General features: G+C 38.7%; 2 protein-coding genes across 2 annotated transcripts; both read left to right on the top strand.

Moving 5' to 3' along the window:
* The first annotated feature begins 67 nt into the window (after positions 1 to 67).
* nprl2 (NPR2 like, GATOR1 complex subunit) lies at positions 68 to 6,810 on the top strand. The gene is made up of 11 exons (XM_088308292.1): positions 68 to 595; positions 731 to 822; positions 899 to 1,067; positions 1,713 to 1,821; positions 2,265 to 2,401; positions 3,763 to 3,860; positions 4,518 to 4,554; positions 4,774 to 4,867; positions 5,889 to 6,006; positions 6,099 to 6,241; positions 6,322 to 6,810. Exons 1-11 carry the CDS (start codon positions 518 to 520, stop codon positions 6,387 to 6,389), a joined length of 1,143 nt encoding a protein of 380 aa, XP_088164418.1. The 5' UTR covers positions 68 to 517; the 3' UTR covers positions 6,390 to 6,810.
* A 142-nt stretch (positions 6,811 to 6,952) lies between these two features.
* On the top strand, positions 6,953 to 15,668 carry zmynd10 (zinc finger, MYND-type containing 10). The gene is made up of 13 exons (XM_088308291.1): positions 6,953 to 7,268; positions 7,347 to 7,444; positions 8,979 to 9,087; positions 10,729 to 10,845; positions 11,589 to 11,642; positions 11,810 to 11,962; positions 12,047 to 12,135; positions 12,984 to 13,078; positions 13,164 to 13,336; positions 14,389 to 14,514; positions 14,997 to 15,118; positions 15,193 to 15,318; positions 15,404 to 15,668. Exons 1-13 carry the CDS (start codon positions 7,224 to 7,226, stop codon positions 15,510 to 15,512), a joined length of 1,416 nt encoding a protein of 471 aa, XP_088164417.1. The 5' UTR covers positions 6,953 to 7,223; the 3' UTR covers positions 15,513 to 15,668.

Genomic DNA, 15,668 nt, shown 5'->3' with positions numbered 1-15,668 from the left:
GATGTCACCCGTTTGTATGCGCAAAAGTGTGCGCAGCGCTTACTCTGTCGAGTAGTGTCGCTTTTAAAAGTGTTAGTAATTTGAACTCACACTGGGTACACAAACGGAACTATAAAACAATAACAAAGAGTTGAGATAGTATACTGTTTCATACCTTTGTTTGGGGTTTAGTACTGTACAGTCATTGTAAATTAAATATTGGTCTATTTCATAATAGTATAGTGTACTGTTTTTACGAAGTGTTATTGAAGGCACCATTGTTGTTTTTCCAGCTATGTGTCGTGGGGCTGCAAAATGTTGTTTTGCAGTAGCAAAAGTGAAATAACCTTTGAATAAATGCTCAGTGGCGCTTTTGCTACGGTGGTTATTATGTCGTTAGTGCACTGATATTGTTTTTCATTGTGTTATTGTAGTTTTCGCGTCGAAACCGACTAGTTTAACTCAGCAGCTAGTTTTCTGGGGCAGAACGCGAACATTTTGCTTGATTAAATTTAGTATAAGTAATAACGGGTCCGTTATGGACATGGACTCTCGGATAGAGTGCATATTCTTTAGCGAATTTCATCCGACTTTGGGTCCCAAAATTACATATCAGGTGAGTCAAACATTTTTGGTTAGTGACACACATCTGTTTACCTATCTATCGTACGACAGAACGTTCTATCGATTTATATATATATATATATATATACATGAAATGTCTGATTATCTTCCTTGTTGTTTTTGACAGGTCCCGGAAGAATACATTTCACGGGAGCTCTTTGACACGGTTCAGGTTTATATTATTACCAAACAGGAGTTGCAGAACAAATTAATAACAGTGTATGGAACTAATTGTTTTATGACACGTATTACTGTCACATTGTCATGCATCGTTAACTTGTTTGTCTCCCTATAGCACTGCGATGGGCAAAAAGTTAATTGGCTGTCCGGTGTGCATCGAGCACAAGAAATACAGCCGTAACGCTCTTCTGTTTAATCTGGGTTTTGTGTGTGATGCACAAACCAACACGTGTGCCCTCGAGCCGATTGTCAAGAAGCTGTCTGGATACCTCACCACACTGGAGGTAAAATATTTCATCTTCATATTGCAGGACAGTGCAATAAATTGTGCAAGTTTGAGTTTTCTAGGAAAGAATCTAAACTATTGTCATGCAGGCCTTTATTTGAGATGTTAATCCATCTTGTGAGACTTCAGTTTAGTAAACTGTCTTTCAGTTTTCTTTGATTTTTTTTTTTTTACAAAATGTTAGTAGCAGTGATGGTAAAGAGGTGAAGTGGGAAAATGACCATAGAACCAGAAATTGAATTTACAGCGACTCAGGAAAGGATCTGGCATTAGATAGAACTATCAGAGGCACATTAATTTTATGAAACATCTCATGTAAATGGGATGTGGGAATTAGTTTAATTGGACCACTCAGAATAAATATAGCCCGACTTACTTTGTGTCAATTTTAAGTTAACTGCAGAAATGGAAAAAAGTGACCATAAAAACAACCTAAACATTTGTGCACAATTTGGCGAAAATTTCAGGTCACTCAGAGACACATTTGCAGAAACAGGCACGTAACAAAAAATGTACTTTATTTAATTTCACGCTTGATGTGAGGACAGGCATTCCAAAGACACAACTATTATTTTTTTTACTAGTAATGTAAACTCAATTTGACAAAACACTGTATTTCCCTTTCAACATGTGTGTGCTGCAGTTGGAAAGTGGATTCATATCCACTGAGGAAAGCAAACAGAAACTCTTGCCTATCATGTCGACCTTGTTGGAAGAGCTCAATGCTACTGGGGCCTGCACCTTACCCATAGGTACCGATCATTATCAGATCTCATTTACGGAAATTATGTTTTTTTATTGTTTCTGTGAATGCTATGTGCCTTGACCTTTTTTTCTTTTTTTTTTTCCATATGCACTGTCTGTTCTATGATTTGTATTGTAAGAGTAAGATAGTGCACAATGGTCTCTTTGACCATCATAATCTAATTTCCACTAATTCTTATTCCAGGCATGATGGTGAGTTGTTGATCATCCCATCCCAAGACAAGTTTTCAGCGATAAATCTGATCATGTCGAATGATAAATGTGGATTGTAAAATTCAAATTGTCTCAGTTATTTGTACAAATAACTTCTGGAAACATTTTGATTAGTTACAACCTAATTACTGAAAATACCCATCTGTTTGGATTTTGCCCTAGAAAGACATTTGGGTACATTTATGATCATCACCCTGACTTTTTTTTTTTTTTAAAGATGAATCTAACACCATCCACTTGAAGCTGATCCAATTGTGGAAGGATCCCCCGGTCGTCCAGGAGTACGACGTTCCGGTTTTTATTCAGAGCAAAGACCACTTTATTACGTCTCAGTGGGATCTCACCACACAGCAGGTGCACCATTCTTGCAAGTAATCTCCTCAAATAAGGCGTCCCTGAATACTAAGAAACTCTGAGATGATGACTGAAAGCCCTCTTATCAGTCGCCTACCGTCATTTTAATATTTTATTGATGATCTAACAGTTAACTGGAAGCTCAATTTTTGCGTATCCACGTGAAAGCAATTGTGTGGAAGCTGCGCCACTAATGTGGTCTGACAGAGACAATCCAAGTGGCTGATTGGGTCAACATTTTGACTGCTTCACTGCAGGAATGCGTTTCAACCTCACTGGAGTTCTTCACACACATCATGAAGCACAGCTGATTTGAACATTTACAGACTTGGATCTCAACTACATTACTGTCTCATGTAAAACATAATTTAATAGCAGGAGAATGCTAGGCAGAAAGAAAAACAGTGAAAACACTGAATAACTGCTTAAACCCTTCAGTGGCTGGAGTATATCCCACGAGGTCACTGCAGGGCTTTCCAGGACACAACAAGAAGACCATGCCAGTGCGACGCCACCGTCAACTCACGGGCATCAATAAGGCGCTCTAAAGCTGCCACGCTAGCACGAAGACTCAGTCCACACGCTGGCTGTCAAGTTAGACTTTAAAAAAAATAATAATAATGAAAAATGCTGATAATAATTCCCCCGTCCTCACTATTTTGCCTTTCTCTGTGTGACATGCGCACATTCATTGCCAACAATGATGCACTCTAAAGCAGCCATGCCAGATGCATGTTCAGGGTCTAAGCTCGCTCGGCAAGCTCGCTTAACTGTATGTTGTTATGTAATTGTAGAGTGGGGACTCTTGCCGGACTTTAAAAGTGCAACCCACGGCATCGTTTTAACCATGCCCAAAATAATCAGGCAAAATTAAATGGTGAAACAGTTTCATGCTATATCTCCTTAAATGAGCTTTAACTAAACTCTCTTTTTTTGTATGTTTTCAGCAGTTATCTTCAAACGTATAACATATCAAGAAACAAATCTCAAAACTTGTTCCCCACTTAACCAAAACAAACAATCCCTTTGAGTTTGAACTTTTATACTTAAAAGTGTGAAGAGGAGTTAAAAATAGATTGCCCATGTAATTTAACCTCAGATACCTTGAGATTATGTGTGATCATTATTCATAATTTTTTCAGTTATTCACTTGACTAATTTGTCATGAGCCTGGCCTCTTCATGTCATTCCAAAATGAACTCTGTACTTGCAAAGAGACACAGGCCGTTCCGTGAGATTGTGACGATTGTTTGGTTCCAAATAGTACTTTCAATGCAGGCCCTTAATCGCCTACTGATCCTTTATTAAGTGATTATTTGAGGCTCCAGACCATCCACTCATGTTCTTTATTGTGTCTACAGATTCTGCCCTACATTGATGGCTTTCGACATGTGCAAAAAATCTCAGCCGAAGCCGATGTGGAGTTGAATATAGTTCGGATTGCAGTGCAGAATCTTTTGTGAGTTCACTTTGAGAAACAAATTGATGGATGGGTGATAAGGAATTAACATTCTATTACTAATCAATAGAGATTCACCAATAATACTTTGCAGCATTGCCGCGTTACCAAATTGAAAACCGCAAGTTTAGGAAAGGCAGAGTACTGTGGTATATGCCTGATTGGTAAAGTGGTATCCTGGATCAGTGGTATCAATGGCCTTATGAAAAAAATTGTTTAATCAAACTTTATATTTCATATTTTATTTTCGACTATATTGGAACAGTAATTTTAGTGAGGACTTTTTTAATGTAAAAGCAGGAAAATGTATTGTGATGAAACACTTCAGGAGCCCAAAAAATGAAAATGGTAGCACACATAAAAGAAAGTTATCCCTTTAACCACTCAACTTGTACCGGTTAGCAAGCAACAACTCGTTCCAGCCCCTTTTTCTCTTCAGCTCAAACAAGCTGAAATGATCGTTATCGTTACTCCGTGTTCGGAGGCACACATTGTTTGGACAAACATAGAATTAAACCAAACGCATAGAAACTGGGTGGCCTATGTTAGTAACTTGATTGATTTGTACATGGAAACGGAGGCATGGTTCTATTTCTTATGTATTTGTTGCAGTGACCGCTACAAGCTGACGTGTATATTTTCCTGTTTTATTTCTAGGTATTATGATGTCGTGACCCTGGTGTCCATTTTCCAGGTACTGTAGAAATTGAAATGGTCCCATTCTGCTATGATTGCATATACTTCTTGGCTTGATGTTGTTTCTGAGTCAAGAAAGTTGATACGACAAAAAAAACTGCATATTCATCTGCATTGTGAATGTTGTAAATAGCTAAAACATGTTTTTTACCTAACATGTTGCTTTTCGTTGATCTTTTTTTGTTGTGACCTTCATTTGCTATTTGCCCACTTTCAGTACTCCAATGTGTACTGTACCACCCCCAAAGTGCAGAGCCTGATCGATGACAAACTCATCCAGGAGGAATGTTTAAACTACATCACCAAGCAAGGTAAACAAGAAAAAAAAGCTACAAGTGTAACTACTGTTAACCATTGTTATTCAGAGGGATTAGGTACCAAGCTCTGACGCAAAGAGCAGAAATCTGCGGGGAATGGAAGCCTTACCAAAAAACTGTTGATACTATAGTTGTCTTTATTAATAGTTTAGTGACTACTACTGTATTGTGTAAGATGAATACAATGCCAAAATAGTTAAATATCAAACTAATCTTACATTACTCTTAAAAATAAATGGTTTACTTGACTTTGAAAAAATGCATGTGAAGTGTGAAATTGCTAGGGTGTATGTTTTTTTTTAAATACTATACAAATAATGCACATAGAGTGTCGCCTTCCTAACGTGGTGCCTTAGAAGAAGCAGCATGTTAGGAGAAGAGTCTGTGGGTGTGTCACACTAATTGCATCACTAGAAAACAATACTAAAAAGAAACAAGTAAGATTGTGTAATATAATACTAAGGAACTAGTGTTCTATTTAGCAAGATGTTTGCAGATTTGGATTATTTTGTAGTCGTTTAAATGCTCAGAAAATAATAAAACTGATCTTTTTCACCTGATACCAGATCCTGATACCAGCTGAAAATCACATGATCGGCACTGATTTCCGATCACGTGACCGGATCGGGACATCCCTCGTTACAGCTGCGCGGCAGCTGACTGAGTCTTTGTTATCAAATCGAATGTTATTTATACAGCCCTTTTCAGACATGCGCACATCCCAATTAAAACAAAAAATGGAGAAACATACACAACAAGTCACATCCACACGCACGCCTGAATGGAAAAATATTTTTGTTGGGAAATCTCATGTGATACGACATGGTACTATAATTGGCTGGTACTTAGGAGTGCAAAAATACATAAAAATCTGTGATTTTATTTAAATACTTTTTTTTCAAGGATAGTGTAAATTGAAAGTTGGCCGGGTTTCACTGTGCAATTATTGTAAAAAAAAAAAAAAAAAGAAGAATTTTTTATGAATTTGTACTGGTTATTGTCATTATACGGTTAGGTCAGAAGCGCCCGAGTGTGAGAGACGTGTTCCAGCTGTACTGTGGTCTGAGTCCAGGAACAACTGTTCGCGACCTGTGTTCCCGCTATTCGCAGCAGCTGCAGAGAGTTGATGAGAGGTCAGTTGCTGTCGAAAAAAAAAACCAACATGGTGCCGCTTGACAGATGAGGTCAGACGAGGTTTAGTTATGTCATGTGTTTCCCCTTTCAGGAGGCTGATTCAGTTTGGCCTCATGAAGTCTCTCATTCGACGACTGCAGAAATACCCTATCAAGCTGACGCGTGACGAGAGGAGCAGGCCCCATCGCCTCTACACGGGTTGCCACAGCTATGATGAGATCTGCTGCAAGACAGGCATGGCTTAACATATTGACTCATCAAAAAGAAAAAAAAACATCCGCTGGTGCGCTCATTATTCTGTTTTCACTTGGCAGGTGTCAGCTACAAGGAGCTGGATGAGCGTTTGGAAAATGACCCCAACGTTGTTGTGTGCTGGAAGTGACCTTGCCATCATGAAAGCGACAACTGTTTGATTGACAGATGAAGACAAGCCCAAACAAAGATGTTTTCTGGCAGACTGTTGGTCGTCAAGTCAAATGGTCCAAAGTATATTTTTAATGGCCTCTTTTCATTATCACATGCTTAAGCTGAATGTTTATTGTAAAAAAGAAATTATGAGTCATTTTCATTTTATTTATGTCTAGGACGCACGGTACGCTAGTGGTTAGCACATGTGCCTCACAGTTGTCAGGAAGGGCCCAGGTTCTGGTTTGGAAACTTTTGACTGTGTTTTTATAAAAAAAAAAAAAAAAAAGTATTTTATTTTATATTTTTGTTTTTCATGAGGTTGAGTTTTTTTCCCTAATCAAAACAGTATTTTTTGTTTTTGTTGTTTTCAAATAAAGTGGTTTTGAAAAAATACACTGAAAAGTTATTTTGCTTTGTTTTAGAGGTAAGATCAAACTTTAGTTTATAAAGACATTTATTATTTAGAAAAACTTGTAATGAAAAACTGTTTACACAATGCAAAATACGAAAAAAGCTTTTTTGGTTTGTCTTCAGTAATATTTAATAAAAATGCAATTTGTTTCCCAATTAAAAAAAAAACATGAGGCAACACTCTTATTACTGCAAACTGCAACGTTAAATGATTACCTTGGTCAAAGGCACATTCATTATCGAGGTCGGTATTCTTCATTCGGCTCTTGAATTTGCGCCGATCCGATTGTGCAAGTGTACCTAATCAAATGTCCCGTGATTTTCAGCATCTTTATGATGTGGCGCCTCTCAGTGACGTCACAGAGGTACTGCGCTGTCGGTGTCCACTGCTGCTGCCATGACGACCAACAAACTACTCTTGGGCGAACGACTGACAGCAATCGTTCGTAAACTCGTTACTAGTGCAAGTTAATTGATCACTTTGCACTTGACAGTTTTTTTAAATTCTTTTATTTTCAAGCAACAACAAATGGAGGACTCGGTGCTGTTGCCAGTGGAGGCGGAGGCCTTCGTTGAAAGTTTGGAGATATTTTCCCTGAAAGACGTGGGCTCGACGAGGTAAATTCGAGTTTAGTTGGCCAGCTGAGGCTTGCTAGTAAAGGGGCTAAAATGCTAAGGGAGCTCGGTGTGGGTACTCGTTTTACACATGATGCCCTCATAATACTAACGCCAATTGAACATAACTATCCCGTGCACCGTGCAGGCATGGCTTAACGGCTTCGGTATATTTAGTCATTTATAGGTCCAAGGAAAAACCCAGGAGGGCCTCTCACGTTACTGCATAGAGTTTGAATATTTATGTTTGTCAGCAGCGACAGAATGTTCATGTGAGAAATTGTCCCTGTTTCCTGAGAAAGATAGAATTCTTGAATATTATCGATCCACATACAATCTCCTTAATGTGTTACTGTGATTGAAATGAACATGAATCCACATATAACATATTTCAAACGCTTTAATAATAATAATAACTTTGTAACGAAAAGCACAAGTGATCTCACTCTTTATTTCTTCTTTCCTGCATCCCCATTGTAGCATGCCCTCCGAACCAAGGATGAGACTTTACTGATGATTTTGTGGTTTATTTTTGAGCAAGATGTATCCATAACCGTGTAACCTTAAAACCGAATCACCGTAAGAGCTGAAACACAGTTCAAAACATATGCTTTCAATTAGCTGACATATTTCACATTCAACACTTAATATTTACAAACACAAAATACTTATATCCATCGTTTACACACCTTTTGCCTCTTCGGAGGGGGTGCTAGAAAAATAAACGTCCGTTTTCTGAGGCTTCATATGAAACGTTTTGCCGTACTCTTCGTCAATTTACCTTAAGTGTGAACAGTACAAAACAGGAAGTTCACATTCAAAATAAAAGCACATAGCTTAAACCGGAAGTAGAACCTTTCAATGCAAATTTCAAATGAAAATAAAATACAATAAACAAAATCACCGCTGCTGTTCACAAAATATGAATATGGTTAGTTACACCCATCAACTGACACTGACAACAATGCTACTGCAACGGGCAGCTTTTGCTATTGGTTACAAAAACGGTCACCTGCGTTGAAAAAAAAGAAGCCTTCATTAAGTTGGAAAAAAATACTTTCACCTTCTCTTCTATTCTTCTCTGGGAAAAATGCACTTATTTTTATTCACAGTAAACTTTCTTTTTTTCTTGAATCAAGTCTGCACATGCGCAGCAAGATGCAATAGTCATTTGCATAAGAAGCGATCGTGTTAGAATGAGAATTTGAATGAATTTGAAGTGCATGAATTAAGACAAGTTTATTGATCAGTCTTTGCTAGCCTAATGATATATCAACCCCTCTTGCACTAAACTACTTAGCTGCAAACAGAGAAAATGTAGTTCACAAAAGCACAGTAAGGATAGTCAATGTAGCGATGGCTATATTAAGTGGCTAGCAACCCCCAGGCTGCCTGGGGACACCAATATATGAACCATGGGGTTAGTAACAATGTACGCAGGTAAAGCATATGTTACAAGTTCAGTTAAAGTGTTTTCAAAACAACACAACAGACTGATTAAAAAATAAAAACATTGTAATATGTTCTTCCTTCCCAGATGGTTCAGACAACATGAGCACATTGAGAAGCTCAACATGCAGGCAATACTGAGTGCTTCTGCCACACTGGACGAGTACATCAAGGAGATGCTGGTGTCTCATGGAAAGGTGACGCACAAAACATCACTATTCCAGGAGTAATTCTTTGTAAATTCTGAGAAAGGATGTTGATCACAGCATCTCATAGGAGTTTCTCAGAGACATGGCGCATATTTGAGAGCACCATGACAAATACATGTGGGTTGGCGGTGGGCACAATGTCCCAAAGTCTCAAGGATCCATGCCATGAAGCTATCCGTTTTGGTTTGAAGCAGTGTGGAATTAAAAAGCTCCATGGCTCGGGGGAGGAAGGATTTCTTTCCTCTGACAGTGCAGTAGGTTCAGTGAGAGCAATCTGTTACTGAAGTTGCTCTTGTGCATGAATATGGTGCTGTGCATGCAGTGGAAGGCGTGTGGCTCGCCCATTATGCACACATGCTTGTTCGTCGTCCTGTTTGCCACAGGCAGTCCAACTCTGTGCCCATGAACGAGCATGCCTTGCCCCTCATGTTTATCCAGCCTAGAAGCATCCCATTGTTTTATGTCTGGTTAACCGAAGACTTTATATTATTTATAGGTGTGAGTGTGAGTGGGCGAGGTTGTAACCCTCATGAAAAATAATAGACTATATAAATCTAAAAATACAAAAAATGGGCTGTATGAATCAATTTATAGTAATAAATTGTATTTTACTACTGTGAATACCGTTTCAATGAAAATATTACATGATGAAATTTTACTTTTTGTGCTGAGTGACTTGATGAGTATTTCGAGATGCGAGCCATCAATCAAACATTTTTTTTTTGTTTGCTGTGAGTTATGAGCAAGCAAATGTTACCCATGACATACTAGTATTTCCACTCAACTAAAGGTTACTGTCAAACTAAACATAAAACTATGAGAATTATGTATTTAAATTAACCACAACAACCTCTGCTACCTGAATGTGGACATACAAAACTCCATAGTCACACGAACTAACAATTTGCATCTATGTGGCAGTGTTGTCCCTCTTTAAACAATGAATATCCCAAAGAAATGTGCTCATGTGTATTTAGTTACATTAAGTATGAAATGTACATACATTTAAAAGTAATTTAGTGATCCTATCAAAAATCGGTCACTATGGTTGCTACTGGCTTGTTTTGATACATGTACTTTCTACTATTTCTAAACTAAAGCGAACTTGGCCCACTTTCACACCAAGACACATCGGATCATGGTCTAGAACCTGGGTATCATTATCCCATTGATTATACAGACCTGTGGCTAATTGACAACCCCCCAAAGTGTTGGGAGGTCTAAATCCAAAACATAAATCAACGTAACAAATGGCTTGTACAAGTAAAGTAAAGAAAAAAACTACATGTTTGGAGGACCATAGTCAAATGTTTAAGGGAAAAAAAGCAACGTTTTTAATTTGGATTTAAAGGCATTTACATTCGGAGCTGACTTCACTTCTGTTGGCAGCGTATTCCATTTGTGTGCAGCATAATGGCTAAATGCAGCTTCACCATATTTACTTTGAACTCTGGGCCCCACTAACGGACCTGATTCTGCAGACCCCAGAGCCCTACTGGATTTGTATTCCATCAGCGTCACCCAAACCATTCTGTCATTTATAGACTAGCCATTTCAAGGCACGGCTCAGCCTGAAAAATGTTAGTTTTTTTTTTTTTTAGATCCTGGAATTTCTTTCCTGCTTTGCAGATCTCAGTTCTGGTGCATGAGATGATCCTAACTGAAGTGTGGAAGCAAAAAATATTCCCCATCTTATGTCAACTGCAGGACTTCACGCCAAAGAACACTTTTCCTCTCTACATGGTGGTGAGTGAATAGCCATGCAGTTCATCATGAATCTGACTCGAAATGAGTCTAAAAATAACTTCTGAGGGATGATCTCTACTCACTGAAGTCGATTAATGTTGTGAAGCAAATTGGAGTGCAATACTCCAAAGCAACCAGTAGACGGCACTGTTGATTGCCGCTACTAATACGCTGGCTCCATACTTGAAGACTTGTCTTGCAAATCAGCTGATAGGCTCCTGCTCAAATGCAAAGTAGGCTGTGGGGAGCACGAGGATGACTTCACAGCAGTCTGATACGGCTCTTTGACTACTTTGAGCACGGATGGGTATTCAACAACATTTCCTTGATAGACTATGAGAAAAACAATATTCAAATCGATGAAAAAAAAGATTGTATTGGAATGGGAGAATCTGAACGACATCTGATGCAACTTGGGCCTTTTTTCGACACCAAACTAGACTAGTAGTCCCCACAATTTTGCTTCAATTGCTTCCAATTCTACATTATGACTGAATGTGTAACGGTCTACTCATTAATTATGCCATGACATCATTTTTTGTTTTTAACATGTCACCTTTGATAAACTTGCCTGAAAAATGTCTAAATAAACATAAGTATTTAATATAAAGCAACAATAGCTCAACAGTCCAGAATGGGCCCACTCATTTTGTATTGTTTTGTATTAATCCATTGAGAAATGGTGAGATCATTAATTACAGAAGAAATTATTTTCATGAAAATGTTTTGCAACTTCCTCCCAGATCCACCATGAAGCCACCATTATCAACCTGCTGGAGACCATCATGTTTCACAAGGTCAGTGTGTTCGTGATGATTCGCCAGTAGCACACCGTGGATATAAAAAGTCTACACTTCAAATGCCAGGTTTTCATCAAAAGTGGGATCTTTTTTTTTTTTGTGCGTGTAAACTTTTTATATCCACTGCATTTACCAACAACTTAATAAAATGTCATTTTTTGTAGGACTCATGCGAGGCTAGCGATGACTCTGTTCTTGACTTGGTGGATTACTGCCACCGAAAGCTCATCCTACTGGCCGCCAACACTGACAAGGAAGGCGACGTAACTCACAACACGCAGAAAGTGTCCGGCGAGGCGGTTCTGTCCTCTAAAGAGGTAGATGAGCGTTGGTTGGGTTGACATCTAGGTGTGAGATCAAGGTGATCAAGGTATGTTGTGCCGTGCTTGTTTCTTTCTTAGGAGTTGCAGATTCAAGCTGCTGAGCTGGAATTTGACATTTCCTTGAAGGCTTTGTCCGTGTTGCGCTACATCACTGATCACACTGACAGGTACTGTACGCCACTTTTGTTGTCCGTTGAAGACAACAAATACTTATTTGGCAGAAATGTGTTACAAAAACACACTTTCATTAAAGATTAGATGAGACAAGGGTTGAAAAAAATGTGTATTCTTTGAGAAGCAAATTTGCTAATCAATGACTTAATTTGAGGAGAAATTGATTAATTTTGAGGAAAATGTATTTGCAAGTTAATCACAGTATCGTGAAGCAAGTGTTTTATCAAACAATAAAAATATGCCAATATAACAGGGGGCGGCTGAATGTAGGGCTGCAGCTATTATTCAAGTATTCTTCTGAAAATTGAATAATAATATCGGCAAATACTGCATCTAAATCAACTCGACCCCTCCTAATTTACAATACTTGTTTTCTGTCATCTCATGAAAAAAAAAACGAAACTTGCGATACATACTGTTTCAGCGGACAGTGACAATAGGCTCACTGCAACCTGATCATATAATACAATGTATGAGCAGCTCTTTGTGTTAAATTGGAATTATAGTTTTAATCAATTTAATTTTTTAAATTGAATTATGAATTGTGCAGTCACACTCACGACTCTGCATATTTTTAGCTAATTTACTTCAAAATGATTCAAACTTCATTTTACATTATTACATTCATTCTTTAAAAAAAAAAAAATAAGAACCTAAATAGGCAATACTAATACTGAATCCATACTGATGAATAAAAATAAACGGTTGCGAAGAAGGTGCACACAAACATCAAACCATACTGATGAATACATAACCTTGGTAATAATATAAACAGAAACGTCACTAGCCAGTAAACTTGTCATTATTTTGTAGTAAGGCCCATGTCATTTTCCCTTCACAGTATCAGTGCCATTAACCGAATGCTCTGCACACACAACGTGCCTTGTTTACTGGTGCGCCTGATCGAGTGTTGCCCATGGAGTCGCTGCACAGCAGGTTAGCATCACGCCACCTCTTTGCTAAACTTTCCTCACCGACTTTACCCATTCATACTCCCGCTCCCTCTCGACGACCCATGCAGGTGACATAGAGAAGTACATCAACGGCAAATGGCAGAAGATACCAGAAGAAGACCACCTGAAGATGACCAAATTGGATGGGCAGGTCTGGATTTCCCTGTACAATCTGCTGCTTAAGGAAGACTGCCAACGAAAATACGACTTCAACAGTTTCAATAAGAGTCAGCTTCTAAAGGTGTAGTACTCTTATTTGAATTCATGAGCTGGTATAACGGCCACCCATGCATGCATCATTCAAGTCCTCCTGCATTTGGGGTAGAAAGACCTCCACTTACGAGCCAAAGACTGGCGAACAAAACTAGCATCAATGGTGCTGTTAAAGAAACGGATAGTTGACCGACAATATCGTAATTTTTATTCTCTGCAAAAAATAACAAATTACTAAAGTTTATTCAGGAGTTTTCACTGTCTTATCACTGTTTGTATTACACTGGCCCTTTGTAGCTAAGGCACGCACGCCCGAAGCTGCGCATGAAATTAAACCATGAAATAGTGATGCATAAACAGTTTAATTCTATACATTCTATTTATGATATTACTGTTTTAATAATGTACAATAACAATATTGCAGATTTTTTTTTTTATTAAAACACGTAAAAATCATTTGTGTTCTATGGAGACCTTGAATGGATTCATGGCATAATTTCATACAGAAAAGCCTTTTGCTTATTTCAATGTAATAATAATGTAATAATTATTATTTATCTTAAATAATGAAATAATTCTCACTGTGGAGGCACGGTGGACGACTGTTTAGCACCAGTTGCCGGGTTTGATTCCGGCTCCGGCCTTCCTTTCTGGAGTTTGCATGTTCTCCCGGTGCCTGCGTGGGTTTCCTCCGGGTACTCCGGCTTTCTCACACATTCCAAAAACATGCATGGTAGGTTGATTGGACACTCTAAATTGGCCCTAGGATCCAAATAATATGAGCTTCACTTTTTGAATGAAACTACTGAAATACATTTACAAAATATTTGCACCTGCAACTGTATATTGTGAGTGTGGCAGTGTTTTCCTTTCTTGTTTGCTTTCTTGGAATTGTTTTGAGCAAGAAGCTTCCTCCTATTATGTGCTCCCTCATCATCTTCCTGTTCATGACACAAGCAGATGTGCTTTGTTACTACCGCCATAAACTTCCTAATTCTATCTATCAAGTCTTAGCTGATGTAGTGTTTGTGGTGATTATAGTGGCTTTTCGCTATAGCACATTCTCTTTTTATATCACAGCTGCGAAGTTTCCTGACTGAGGTGTTGATTGACCAGCTGCCCAACTTGGCCGAACTCCAGCGCGTCCTAGCTCATCTGGCGGTTACAGACCCCGAACCCCCGAAGAAGGAACTCGTTCTAGAGCAGGTACATTTAAAGTGGTGCAATTTGGAGTTCAACCCAAATTCTATGCCACAAAAGCTGTTTTGCCCCCACCTGGTGGCATCTTTGTGCGAATAATTTGATGTTCGCTGAAGAACTTCATTTAAATGAAAGTAGTCCTTTGGCACCATCTGGTGGCATCTCTAGGCAATCAAATCCTCTTAGAGGGTTGGCAATTGAGGATTTTCACAATTAGTGGGAGGACTTAGTCTCTATCCTTTGCCAGTTGTGCGGTTTCAATTTATAGTCATTAGGTACACCTACAATATCTTGCAAGAATCAGCATGAAAAGAACTGTGTTAAAACAAACAAAAAAACTAATGTTATGTATTAATCAGAGCTGGGCACTTGCCGCTTTTTTGCCGATCAGTCCCCTGCCCTCCGGACGGACTGCCCAGCTCTGGTATTATTGATTAACTGTACATTCTTCTAATTCAAATAATAATTCTGCTTCTCTTTTTGTGTAGCTCCCTGAAATGTGGAACCATATCATGGGGGAGAATTCCAGTAAGTGGAAGGCTATCGCCAAGTATCAAGTCAAACAAACGTTTAACGCCTCTGAAAAAGACCTGAGGTTGCAGGCACAGAGGTACTACAAAAAGCATACTTAAAGGAAAGAAAAATCATAGAAAATCAAAGTCAATAATGGTTGTTTGGGACCAGGTTGGCTCAGACGTACAATTTGGATGTGATGGAGAGTTTGCTTCCCGAGAAGCCAAAGTGCGGTTGTTGTGGGAGAGAAGCTGCGAAGAGATGCTCTCGATGCCAAGGGGAGTGGTACTGTCACAGGTAAAGCCATCACAATGAATTGATGTTGTCTCTTTATGTCACCAAATTGTAAAATAATTGTTCATCTCTCGGCTGCTTTTTGTAGAGAATGTCAGGTGAAACACTGGCCAAAACACAAGAAAGCCTGCCAGCTCATGATGGACGCCAACAAGAGGACCCAAGCTGACCTGAGCTGTAACAGCAAAGAGAGATGAACACTATGAACTGACACGAGAGTTTAGAAATGGACCAGTCAGAGCGCAGACCTAAATCCTATTGAAAATATGTGAGGTGACCTGCTGAAAAAATGTCCTTATTGGGACTTTCATTTAAATTACCATTATGTTAACTTCCTGTTTGGTTTAATAAAC

The sequence above is a fragment of the Idiotropiscis lumnitzeri genome, chromosome 11, assembly GCF_059441095.1.
Source record: "Idiotropiscis lumnitzeri isolate Australia: NSW breed Sydney's pygmy pipehorse chromosome 11, RoL_Ilum_1.0, whole genome shotgun sequence".
Classification (NCBI taxonomy): Eukaryota; Metazoa; Chordata; class Actinopteri; order Syngnathiformes; family Syngnathidae; genus Idiotropiscis; species Idiotropiscis lumnitzeri.
Note: the sequence above shows the minus strand (reverse complement) of the source record. Positions and strands in the feature narration are given on the sequence as shown.

Excerpts from the sequence above, each read along its gene's own strand:
- nprl2 (XM_088308292.1), top strand. The coding sequence starts at position 518 with ATGGACATGGACTCTCGGATAGAGTGCATATTCTTTAGCGAATTTCAT. Across the intron at positions 596-730 it reads GTCCCAAAATTACATATCAG|GTCCCGGAAGAATACATTTC; the intron begins GTGAGTCAAACA and ends TGTTTTTGACAG. Across the intron at positions 3,861-4,517 it reads ATTGCAGTGCAGAATCTTTT|GTATTATGATGTCGTGACCC; the intron begins GTGAGTTCACTT and ends TTTTATTTCTAG.
- zmynd10 (XM_088308291.1), top strand. The coding sequence starts at position 7,224 with ATGACGACCAACAAACTACTCTTGGGCGAACGACTGACAGCAATC. Across the intron at positions 10,846-11,588 it reads CTTTTCCTCTCTACATGGTG|ATCCACCATGAAGCCACCAT; the intron begins GTGAGTGAATAG and ends ACTTCCTCCCAG. Across the intron at positions 12,136-12,983 it reads ATCACTGATCACACTGACAG|TATCAGTGCCATTAACCGAA; the intron begins GTACTGTACGCC and ends TTCCCTTCACAG.